Source organism: Chiloscyllium punctatum, chromosome 16 (genome assembly GCF_047496795.1).
Source record: "Chiloscyllium punctatum isolate Juve2018m chromosome 16, sChiPun1.3, whole genome shotgun sequence".
In the NCBI taxonomy this organism is placed as follows: Eukaryota; Metazoa; Chordata; class Chondrichthyes; order Orectolobiformes; family Hemiscylliidae; genus Chiloscyllium; species Chiloscyllium punctatum.
The window spans coordinates 43,365,152-43,377,980 of record NC_092754.1 but is presented as its reverse complement, the minus strand read 5'-3'; the positions used below and the strand labels follow the sequence as shown (position 1 = coordinate 43,377,980).

At 41.9% G+C, this 12,829-nt stretch overlaps 1 protein-coding gene across 3 annotated transcripts in view; it reads left to right on the top strand.

The window, feature by feature from the left end:
• The window catches only part of epha8 (eph receptor A8), a 527,638-nt gene that overhangs the window by 483,341 nt on the left and 31,468 nt on the right, over positions 1-12,829 (top strand). For all 3 annotated transcript variants that reach the window (XM_072586821.1, XM_072586820.1, XM_072586819.1), the window contains exon 16: positions 7,821-7,976. In XM_072586821.1, coding sequence (XP_072442922.1) covers positions 7,821-7,976 — 156 coding nt within the window. The remainder of the gene's footprint in view (positions 1-7,820; positions 7,977-12,829) is intronic.

Sequence of the window (12,829 nt, the reverse complement as noted above, 5' to 3'; positions counted from 1 at the left end):
CCCTTCCAACCGCAACAAGGACAAAACAACCACTGGTCCTCACCTTCCACCCCACCAACCTCCAGATACACTGCATCATCCTCCACCATTTCTTCCACCTACAAATAGAGCCCACCACCAAAGATATATTTCTCTCCCTACCCCTATCTGTGTTTTGAGAGACCATTCCCTCTGTGAGTCCTTTGTCAGGTCCACTCGCCCCACCAACTCACCCAGGTTCCTCATTTCCGCTCCCCCTCACCTTATTCCAGTCCCAACTTTCCAATGTGGCACCACTCTCTTGAACTGTCCTACCTGTCCATCTTCCTTCCCACCAATCTGCTCCACCCTCCTCTCCGACATATCACCTTCACCCCACTTTCATCTACCTATCGTTTTCCCAGCTACCATCCACCCCCCACCCCCCACCCCCCTAGCCCCACCCCCTCCCATTTATCTCTCAGCCCCCTTGGCACACAGGCCTCATTCCTAATGAAGGGCTGATGCCCAAAACATCGACTCTCCTGGTCCTCTGATGCTGCCTGACTGGCTGTGCTTTTCTTGCATCACACTCTTCGATTCTGATCACCAGCATCTGCAGTCCTCACTTTCTCCTCCATGATTAGTATGTTTGCAGATGACAGTAAAATAGGTGGTGTTGTGGACAGTGAGGAAGGTTATCAGGAATTGCAGCACAACCTTGGGGAAATGGGATGAGAAATGGCAAATGGAGTTTAATATAGATAAGTGTGATAAGTGTCTTGCAATTTGGAAAGACAAATCAAGGCAAGGTGAATGGTAGGGCCTTCAAGAGTGTAGTGGAACAGAGGGACCTTGGAGTTCAGGTGCACAGTTCTCTGAAAGTGTAGTTACAGATAGACAGGGCAGTGAAGAAGGCTTTTAGCACTGAGTACAGAAGTTGGATAGTTATGTTGCAGTTGTACAGGATACTGGTGAGGCTGCATTTGGAGTATTTTGTTCAAACTTGGTTACCTTGCTATAGGAATGATATTATTAAGCTGGAAAGAGTGCAAAAGAAATTTACAAGCATGCTGCCAGGACTCAGCACTCTGAGTTATTGGGAGAAGTTGGACAAGTAGGACTTTTTTTTCTTTAGAGCATAAGAGACTGACGGGGGGATCTTATAGAAGTGTATAAGATCATGAGAGGCATGGATAGGGTGAATGCACTCAGTGTTTTTTTCCAGGGTTGGGGAATCGAGGACTAGAGGGCATCAGTTTATGGTTAGAGAGGAAAGAATAAAAGGGAACCTGAGGGACACAGAGGGTGGTACGCATTTGGAATGAGCTGCTCGCGGAAGTAGTTGAGGTGGGAACATTAACAACATTTAAAAGGCATTTGAACAAGTACACAAATAGAAAAGGTTCAGAAGCATATGGGAAAAGTGCAGGGAAATAGGGTTAGTGTGGACTGACATTTTAGTCAGCATGGACCAGTTTAGGCTTAAGGCCCTGTCTTTGTGTTGTAGAGCTCTATGACTCTATTTGACAAACCTCAGTAAGTGCCAACAATATAGTGAAGGGTTTGGTGATCAGTGGAAGAAATGGATTTCTCATGGTTCATGGTCTTTCAAGAAACTACTTCAAGGTCAACCATCCTCCTGTCTCAAAGCGTTCTTAATAAATACATTGTTTCAAAACACAATCCTGAAATGTGTTTTATCCATTAAATTGCTTCTGTGTAAAAGCAGTCGAATAAGTCCTTGAAAGTAACCATCCTGACAGTAGTCTCATTAAATCTTCCCCTTTCTTTGTTAAGTTGACTTGCATCAAAAGTTAGCCAGCAGTAATTCTGCATAAAGTGTTAAAATGGCTTTTCTCTGAAAGAAGGCTTCCTGTCTTTCAGTGAATTTGATTCTTTTCTCCATATGTCAAAAGGAGGCTGACAGAGTGAGTGAGAGAGTGCAGGCAGTTTTTTGTATGGGGATGTATTTGTTTGGGTAGGAAGTCCTGCCTATTCCAATATTAGATTAGATTAGATTACTTACAGTGTGGAAACAGGCCCTTCGGCCCAACAAGTCCACACCGCCCCGCCGAAGCGTAACCCACCCATAACCTATATCTACATCTACCCCTTACCTAACACTACGGGCAATTTAGCATGGCCAATTCACCTGACCTGCACATCTTTGGACTGTGGGAGGAAACTGGAGCACCCGGAGGACACCCACGCAGACACGGGGAGAACGTGCAAACTCCACACGGTCAGTCGCCTGAGGCGGGAATTGAACCCGGGTCTCCGGCGCTGTGAGGCAGCAGTGCTAACCACTGTTTCTCATTTGCTGTCTCAGCATGTTTCCAGAACCGGCTTGCATCAAATGTGAGAAAGAGTTAGTGCAAATACTTCACCTGTGGGAGACAAAGAAAATCTGCTCTCTGGCCAATAACCATTCAACGTCGGCAAAATATAGTGACTTCTGGGAGAGTTATGTTTCCATTTAACCTGAAACATTTTCTTTTCTCTCAAGAAAATTGGTAGGAAGGAGTATATTGTTTTTTCTGTGGGATTCCACCTGCTGTAAGAGAGCTGTGCCCAATTCCATAATTTGCAATGACAGAATAGACATAGCTTCATCACAAGTGCAAATTGCCTCATCACATGATTGACTCCATTGCCATGTGTGTTTGAGAGAGATTGTGCAGTCAGTTTTGTAGTTAGAGTTGGTGATATTCTCAGAGAGTCTGGGCTGTAGAAACATTGCCGACTTGAATTTCAAACTTCCTGCAATCCCACAGACTCCTTGCACTGGAACTTCCTGGGGCTCCCATTAGCACATCCATGTCATTTGACCCTCCAGAGAATGGAAGATGGAGTGAGCAACAGATACTGAGCACTGTTAGTTCTCTGTGGCTGTAGAGGGTTTGGTGCAGTGAAGCTGTGGAGGGTTTTAACGCTGATGAAGAGTTTGAAGTTGATTTCTGAGATACAGAAACCTCGCTCACACTAAATATTTTCAGACAAAAATTATTCCTCACAATAACCTCCTTAAGTTCTTGCTAGGAGAAGGGGCTCATATTAGACTCTGATTTAATCTTAGATTTGAAACTAGAAACCTTCACATGTTTCAAGAAGCTTCTGACAACAAACAGGATTGATGTTTATAATGAGTATGCCAAGGGGGTGTGTGGAGAGGTCTTCCCTTGCCTGAAACAATATGAAGAATCAAAGAGAGATGAGGAGGACTCTTTTCTTGTTCAGTAAATGTTTGACCTACATCTTCTGACCAGGATTGAAAACCGATTTCCAATTCTACTAAACATAAAATACGCTTACCTTTCTCTACTTGTTCTGTGTCACTTCTGAGGGAAGATTGTTCATTACTTGTCTTGATGCGGGAATCCTCAGAGGCAGTGATGCAGAAAGTCTGCATGGAAACCACAGCCCCTTATTACAGCATGAGCTGCTGTACTTCTGGAAGTGAAGAGTTTCAAAATCCCAACCTTGCTTTGAGCACCTACACGGAGCAGATATGTGCGTGAGGGGATGGATGCATGTGGCAAATGGGGAAGATGGAAGGTGGATTGGGATAGTCAGTTTGGGTCAGGATGGGAGTTAGGTCAGAGAGCTGTTGGTGGGAATCAGTTGGCATTGGGTCACATCTAGTCTCGGGATTTTGAGGGTGTTTAGAGTGGATCGAGGAGAGGAAGAGTCGGGTGGAAATCCACATGAGTAATCAGTCAGATTCTACAGAACTGATTATCCCAGAAGCAGAGATATCCAAATTCCCTGGCACTTCCCATAGATCCTTGCACTAATTCATCCTATGGGATATATCCAGAATCCAACCATCCAGAAGTCTGAAGATCTGGGCCATTATGGTCTGCAAACACTGTCTGAAAGTGCAGTGTAAACAGAGTCAAAAGTGAATTTCCAAAAGGGAACCAGCTAGATAGGTGAAGGTGGGAAATGGCAGGGTTATGGAGATGGAAAAATGAATGGGATTAGCTGATTAGCTCTTTCAAGGATCTAGCACAGACACAAATGGCCATGAGGTTAAATGACTGTGATGTTATATTATTACTGTGGAAAATCATATACATTTAAGGAACAGAAACTACAAAATTAAATTCTAACATGTTTTCCAATAAATAACCATTACTTAAATATTTCCTCACTTTTCTAACTCTTTCACTGTCCTATGGATTAACTAAAAGCTTTCTTTCCATAAAGATCTCATCTTATATGATCCAATTACACTCACTGAGCTGCTGCTTGTTTGTACCTGTTTAATACAATCTGTCTGTTGACAAAACTTGTTAAAAATCAATATAACATCAGCCATACTAAAAAAAAATCAGACAATTCTATTAAAAATTGAATCAATCAAAAAGTCTGAAGATATTTGAAAATGTTATGTTTGACTGATTCTCAAACCTATCGCCAGCAAGGCTGTGGTTGGAAATTTCTGCTTGTATTTACTGTGGCCTAATTTTTATTTTCATTAAATTTAGTGTGGGGAGGGCAAAACAATAGCAGAAGCCCCTCCAGCCCACCCCAAGGAGTTCTGCAACATGTGGAAACACCTTGGCTGAACATGATGAGATTTACCAAACCTTTCATATTGTATCTGGTTTAAAGGACAACATCAGACCAATGTAAGATAATAGAAATAATGCAACCAATGCAGGATAAAATGCTTCATATTAATTACAGTAAGGTCAAAGGCTGCCTGATTCTACATCAGGTGAAGATTATGAAGAGGAAGAAAGCTGTTAATTTAATAGACAAATCTCAAGATTAAGCTGAATGAAAGTAGGGAATGTGAGTAAGGATCATGTTCCAGAGGTGGACGATGGCTATCTAGGAGGTAGCCCTAGAGATAGAATTTTAAAACCGTCCTGCTGTTGTTTGTAGCTGCATCAAGCAGGAGATTGACTGTCATAGTCCATCATGTTTGTTATCCTCACTTGTGCCCACCCTCACAATTCGCTGGAGCTCATCTGCAGCTACTCTGTAATATCTATCATCCAAATACGTCTAGATTGACCCGTCTCTGCTACCCTCCTCTTTGTCTTCTAGAATCCCAATCCAACATTTGGCTAAATGGGGATGCTTTACACTATCATGTTGAACTTGAATCACCACCCAGGTTGACAACAGCGTTGGAGGCAGAAATGGGCAATTTTTAACTGTATTCATTGGACCCGTGTGTTACTAGCTCGGCAAGAATTTATTGCTCAAAGCACAGTTAAGAATTGACCATATTGTTGTGTCAAACGTTGGCCAGACGAGGTGAGGATGGCAGATCTCCTTCCCTAATGGCTGTTAGATTGGGTGTTATGGTTGCATGGCCGTCATGGCCGTCTTTGTTAATTTCACCTTTCATTGGATTCATATTCTATCAATTGTTATGGTGAGGTTTGAATCCACATACCTAGCACATTAGTTTAGGGATTTCGGTTATTGTTCCAGTGATGCTGCCATTATGCCACTGCCTCCCCCTAAGTTTGATGTCACAAACTCAAAAAAAAAGGCTTAATTCTAAATGATATTGAGCTTCAGGAGAACTTTTAGGGTAGGGGCTGATAAAAGAGGCCATTAGGAGAATTAGCACTGGCTCCCTGAATTATCTGTCCAGTGACATGACCACTATAGCACCATGTGCTCAACAAGTAGATGGAGACATGTGCTGTATCAGCTATTTTAAAAAGATCCAAACTGCATTAACCACAGATGAAATCAATCATATCAGGAGAATTACAGATTGTTCTGTCAGGAAACTAATAAGTAAACTATTCAGAGGGGAGACATAAAAACATAGAAACGTAGAAGAAAGCAGTAGGAGGAGGCCATTCGGCCCTTAAGCCTGCTCCGCCATTCATCACAATCACGGCTGATCGTCCAATTCAATAGCCTAATCCTGCTTTCTCCCTATAAGCTTTGATCCCATTCACCCCAAGTACTATATCTAGCCATCCCTTAAATACATTCAGTGTCTTGGCATCAACTACTTCCTATGGTAATGAATTCCACAGGCTCGCCACTGTTTGGGTGAAGAAATGTTTCCTCATCTCCATCTTAAATGGTAAATCCCGAAACCTCAGACTGTGACCCTTGGTTCTGGACAGACCCACCAACAGGAATATCCTCCCTGCATCTACTCTGTCTACTCCTGTCAGAACTTTATAAGCCTCTGAGATCCCCTCTCATTCATCAGAACTCCAATGAAAACAATCCTCACCTAGTCAATCTCTCCTCATACGTAAGTCCCGCTCTCCCTGGAATCAGCCTGAGAAACCTTCACTGCACTCTCTCGAAAGCAAGAGAATCCTTCCTCAGAAAAGGAGACCAAAACTGCATTTAATTTTCTTGAGGTGGTCTCACCACGGTCCTGTATAACTGCCACAACACATCCCTGCTCCTGTACTCAAAACCTCCTGCAACGAAGGGCCAACATACCATTTGTCTTCTTTACCACTTGCTGCACCTGCACGCTTACCTTCAGTGACAGGTGCAAAAGGACACCTAGGTCCCACTGCACACACCCCACCCCCCCTCCCAATTTACAGCCATTCAGGTAGTAATCTGTCTTCTTGTTTTTGATTCCAAAGTGAATAGCCTCACATTTTTCCAAATTATACTGCAACTGCCATTGATTGGCCCACTCACCAAACCTGTCCAGATCACTCTGAAGGATTTCTGCATCCTCATCCCAGTTCACCTTCCCATCCAAGTTGGTATCATTTACAAACTTTGACATGTGATATTTTGTTCTCTCATCCAAATCATTAATATATATTGTGAATTGCTGGGGTCCCAGCACCAATTCCTGTGACATCCCACTAGTTACTGCCTGAAAATTTGAAAAGGACCCATTAATTCACACTCTTTGTTTACTCTCTGCCAACCAGTTTTCTATCCATCCCAATACACTTCCCCCAATCTCATGCACTTTAATCTTGCACAATAATTTCTTACATGGAACTTTGTCAAATGCTTTCTGAAAGTCCAAATATACCACATTGACTGGCACCCCTTTGTCAACTCTATTAGTTACATCTTCATAGACTGTCAACAGGTTCGTCAAGTATGATTTCCCTTTCATAAATCCATACTGACTCTGTCTGATCCTGCCACTGCTTTCTAAATGCTCCGCTATAAAGTCCCTGATAATGAATTCAAGAATTTTCCTCACTACCAATGTTAGACTTACTGGTCTATAATTCCCTGTTTTCTCTCTACCTGCCCTTTTTAATATTGGAGTTACATTAGGTACCCTCCAATCTACAGGCACTGTTCCAGAGTCTATCGAATCCTGGAAGATGACCAACCTGGAAGAAGCCAACCCTTTTTTTTCCAGGACTGAAAAATTCTCCAACAGGTTAATCAAGGATATTCAGGAAAATACAGACAGCACTCAAATAAAATTGGGGTGCTGATCAGCTATCATCGAAATGAATCGGGAAACAGGTTTCGGGGCTGTATATGTTTTTAAACTGCCCACATCCCATTAACACTCAGACACCATCCTTCTACTCCTTAAACACTGGGCTGGGGAAAAAATGAGTTGCATGATTTAATTTGTAATTTGTCCAGATTGACTTGGGCTGTTTCATTTACATGGTTTCCTCTAAATGGGATTAACCACAAATTTGAAAAATTGAATCCACTGCAAAACGTAGAAGCTCTAGTGTGACTAATACATGAATTAAAACTTAATAATTAAGACTTAAAGTCTACAGGCAAGGACATGTCTTCAATATTCTCTCAGATACTGCTTTACAGGAGAATACATCAATGTTATAACTTTAGCACTGACCATTGTCGAATGAATGATGAGACTCTCAGTTTCATATTATCACACACTCTTTATTTTGCAGACTGAACAGTCCTCTGCTAAACAGAAACATTCCCAACTACACATCCTTTGCCTCTGTGGATGAATGGCTGGATGTCATTAAAATGGGACGCTATAAAGACAACTTTGCAGCTGCAGGTTATTTATCACTGGGCCTGGTAATGAGAATGAACCTGGAGTAAGTACTGAGACAGTGCAGATGATTAATACAGTGAATTAATATGATGGATTTAAATGCCCATTTTGCAGTAAAATATACTGTAATTAAACTTTATTCAACTTTCATTTCTTCCTTGCCCTATAAATCACTCCTTGTGTTGGACTTTGAGTTCCATGTGTCTTATTTGCTCGATTTAGAATAACATTTGAGTCAAATGCTTTTGCCTCTGCACCATTTATACATCTGCATCAAACCAGAGGGTGTTTCCAGATGGAACAGTCTAACAAGAACAGTAATGTTGCAGTCTAAGCCTCAAGCCTTTGCACCTGCTCAAGCAGCAGTGTGTGAAGCAACTTCCTGCAATTTGAACCTTTAAACATTTTGACAATGATTGGATAACTGCATTTTTACATCTGATCGCCATGGTGTACAAATGATGCAGGGACATTAGTGAGGATGCACAAATGATTTTCTAGGTTCATAGAAGAAAGAGAGGGTATATCTATCAGGAGCAGAGGAATACATTTTGTCTCTTTACTTCTGAAAAGAAAAGGTTGAAGGTTGACCTACTGAAAATATTTTAAATTATGAAAGGCTTTGATCACGTTTAAACCAAAGAAATTCTTGCATGTTAAGGGATTTTGGTGTTGCGAGTCAGGCCAACATTTATTGTCCTTTCCTAGTTACCCTTTAGGTGCTGAGCAGCCATCTTGAAATTTTGCAGGGACAGAACTGTTAGGAAGTGAGTTCCAGGATTTTGACTCAGCAACAATGAAGGAACAGTGATATATTTCCTAATCAGAATAGTGAGAGGATTGTATGTAGTGGTGTTTCCATATATCTACTGCCCTTTGATCATAAAACCATAAGATGTTGGAGCACAATTAAACCATTCAGCCCATCGAGTCTGCTCCACCATGCCATCATGGTTGATATGTATCTCAACCCCATTCTCCTGCTTTCTCCCTGCAGTCCTTGATCCCCTTAATAATCAAAAGCCTAGCTATCTATGCCTTAAATGCACTCAATGACTTGGCTTCCATAGCCCTCTGCAGCAATGGGTTCCACAGATTCATGGCTCTCCAGCTGAAGAAATGTCTCCTCTTCTCAGTTCTAAAGGGTCACCCTTCAGTCTTGAGACAGAGAGTGCCTTAGGGTCCTACTCTTTCCTATGAGTGGAAAAGTCTACTCAACATACACTCTATCCAAGTCTTCTGTAAATTTCATTGAGATTCTCTGATCCTTTATAACTCCAAGCATAAACCCAGAGTCCTCAACTACTTCTCACATGACAAACCCTTCATTTCCGTGATCATTCCTGTAAACCTCGTCTTGTTCCCCTCCAATACCAGCATATCCTTCCTTAGTTACAGGGCTCAAAACTGCTCACAATATTCCAAATGCAGTCTGACCAGAGCCTTGTACACACTCAACAGTATATTCCTGCACTTGTATTTTTAGCCTCTTGAAATAAATGCTAACATTGCATTTGTCTTCCTAACCACCAACTGAACCTACATGTTCACCTGAAGAGAATTCTGAACTAAGACACCAAGTCACTTTGTGCTTCAAATTTCTGAAGCCTTTCCTGTTAATAAAATAGTCTATTCCTCTATTCTTGCTACCAAAGTGCCTAACTTCACAATTTATCACGTTGTTTTCCATCTGTCACTTCTTTGCTAATTCTCCAGCCCAGCATTTGTAATAATTGAGTGCTCAGATACTTATTAATAGATATGACGTAATTGGGATCAAAGAGACCTGGCTCCAGAGTGACCAAGGTTGGGAACTCAATGTCCAGGCTTATTCAATTTTCAGGAAAGATAGATGAAAAGGAAAAGGAGATGGGGATAGCGTTGCTGGTTAAAGAGATGATTGATACAATAGTAAGGGAGGGCATTAGCCTGGACATTGTGGAATGTATATGGGTGGAGCTGCGGAACACCGAAGGGAAAAAGACATTTGTGGGAGTTGTGTGCAGACCACCAAACAGTAGTTGTGAAGTTGGGGATTATATCAAGCAGGTAGTTAGAGATGCATGCAATACGGGTGACTTGAGTCTACGTATTGATTGGACTAACCAAACTGGTACCAATGCAATGGAGAAGGATTTCCTGCCTTGTATGACAGATGGTTTCCTCAACTGATATGTCAAGGAATGGGGTTGAGAAACATATCAAGGAACCAACGAGAGGGTATTGTGTTGTGAGAGAGGATTAATTAACGATAGTGTGGTACGAGATCTTTTGGGGAAGAGTGACCATAATATAGTAGAATTCTTCATTGAGAGTGAAACAGTTAAATCTGAAACTATGGTCCGGAACTTAAAGAAAGCTAACTTTGATGATATGAGGCATGCATTGGCTAGGATAAGCTGGCCAAATATACTTGAGTTGACAGTGGATGGGCAATGGCAGACATTTAAGGGACATGGATGAACTTCAACAACTGTACATCCTGGTCTGGCATCAGGGAAATGGCTCAACCATGGCTATCAAGGGCAATTAGAGATAATGTTAAAGCCAAAGAAGAGGCATATAAATTGGTTAGAAAAATCAGTAGATGCAAGGACTGGGAGAAATTTAAAATTCAGCAGAGGACCAAGGGTTTAATTTGGAAAGAGAAAATAGAAATGAAAGTAAGGTTATGGAAAACATTAAAAAAATGACTGCTAAAGCTTCTATGAATATGTGAAGAGAAAAAGACTGGTGAAAACAAATGTAGGTCACCAGTTAAACAAATACTTTGGATCTGTCTTTACTCAGGAGGATACAAATAATCATCCAGAAATGCTCAAGGACAGAGGGAACTGAAGGAAATCCTTATTAGTCAGGGAATTGTATTGGGGAAATTAATGGGATTAAAACCCAATAAGTCCCCAGAGCATGATGTTCTGCATCCCAGAGTACTTACAGAAGTGGCCCTAGAATTGGCAGATGCATAGGTGACCATTTTTCAGCATTCTGTAGACTCTGGAAGAGTTCCAATGAACTGATGGGTAGCTCACGTAACCTAACCTTTTAAAAAAGGAGGGAGAGAGAAAATGGGGAATTATAGGCCAGTAAGCCTGACATTGATGGTTGGGAAAATGCTGGAGTCAGTTATGAAAGATGTAGTAACTGACCATTTGGAAAGCAGTCTCAGAATCAGCCCAAGTCAGCATGGATTCACAAAAATGAAACCATGTTTGACAGATCTTCTGGAACTTTTTGAGGATGTGGCCAGCAGAGTGGACAAGGGTGAATCAGTAGATGTTGTGTCTCGGGACTTTCAAAAGGCCTTTGACAAGGTTTCACACAATAGATTAATAAGGAACATTAAAGCTCATGGTATTGGAGATAAAGTATTGACATGGATATGGAACGAGTTGACAGACAGAAAGCAGAGAGTTGGAATAAACACGTTCTTTCCAGGGTGGCAGGCAGTGACGAGTGGGATGCCGTAGGGTTCAGTGCTGGAATCTCAGCTGTTCACAATTTATGTTAATCATTTGGACAAAGGAATTAAATGTCATATCTCCAAATTTGCAAATGACCCCAAGCTGGTTGGCAATGTGCACTGTCTGGAGGATGCTAAGAGGCTGCAGGGTAACTTGATAGGGTGGCTGAGTGGGCAAATACTAGGCAAATGCAATATAATGTGGATAAATGTGAGGTTATCAAAAGCAGGTCACAAAAGCAGGAAGGCAGATTATTGTCTAAATGGAGGCAGTTTAGGAAAAGGTGAGGTGCAATGAGACCTGGGTGTGATGGTGGAACAGTCGCTGAAAGTTGGCATGCAGGTACAGCAGGCAGTGAGGAAATATAACAGCATGCTGGCCTTCATAGTGAGACAATTTGAGGATCAGAGTAAGGATGTCTTGCTGCAGTTATACAGGGCCTTGGTGAGGCCATACCTTGAGAACTGTGTACAGTTTTGGTCTCCTAGTCTGAGGAAGGACATTCTTGTTATTGAAGGAGTCCAGTGAACATTCACCAGACTGATTCCCGGGATAGTAGGACCAACCTATGAGGAAAGACTCGATTGATGGCCTTTTACTCACTGGAATTTAGAAGAATAAGGGGGAATCTCATGAAAGTATATTAAATCCTGATTGGATTGGACAGGCTAGATGCGCGAAGAATGTTTAAGTCCAGAATTAGAGTACATAGTCTCAGAAGAAGGGACAAGCCATTCAGGAATTAGCCGAGGAACAATTTCTTCACTCAGAGAGTTGTGAATCTGTGGAATTCTCTCCCACAGGAAGCTATTGGGGCCAGTTCATCAGATATACTCAAAAGAGAGTTGGATGTAGCCCTTCTAACTAAAGGGATCAAGGGGTGTGGAGAGAAAGTGGGAAAGGGAAACAGATTGCTTGATCAGTCATAATCATATTGAAAGGTGGTACAGGCTCCAAGGGTCAATTGGCCTACTGCTGCACTTATTTTCTATGTTCCTGTGTTCAAGTCCTTCTGCAGCCTCCCTACTTCCTCAATCTTACCTGTCCCTCCTCCTATCTTTGTGCAATCTGAAAACTTAGTAACAATGCCCTAATTTAGTTTGTCCAGACCATTAATGTAAAATATTAATAGTTATGGTCCCAACACTGACCACTGTAGAACTCCACTAGTCACTGGCTGCCATACTGGAAAAGACCCCTTTATCTCTACTGTCTGCCTTCTGCCAGTCAGCCAATCCTCTATCCATACCACTACAATGTCCCTAACACCATGGGCTCTTATCTTATTTAGCAGCTTCCTGTGTGGCAACTTGTGGAAATTTAAATGGATCATGTCCACAGTCTCTCCTTTGACTAATTTGCTCACTGTCCTAACTTTTCCTTCTGGATGATAGAGGTCATGGATTTAGAACATGCTGTTCCAGGAATTTTA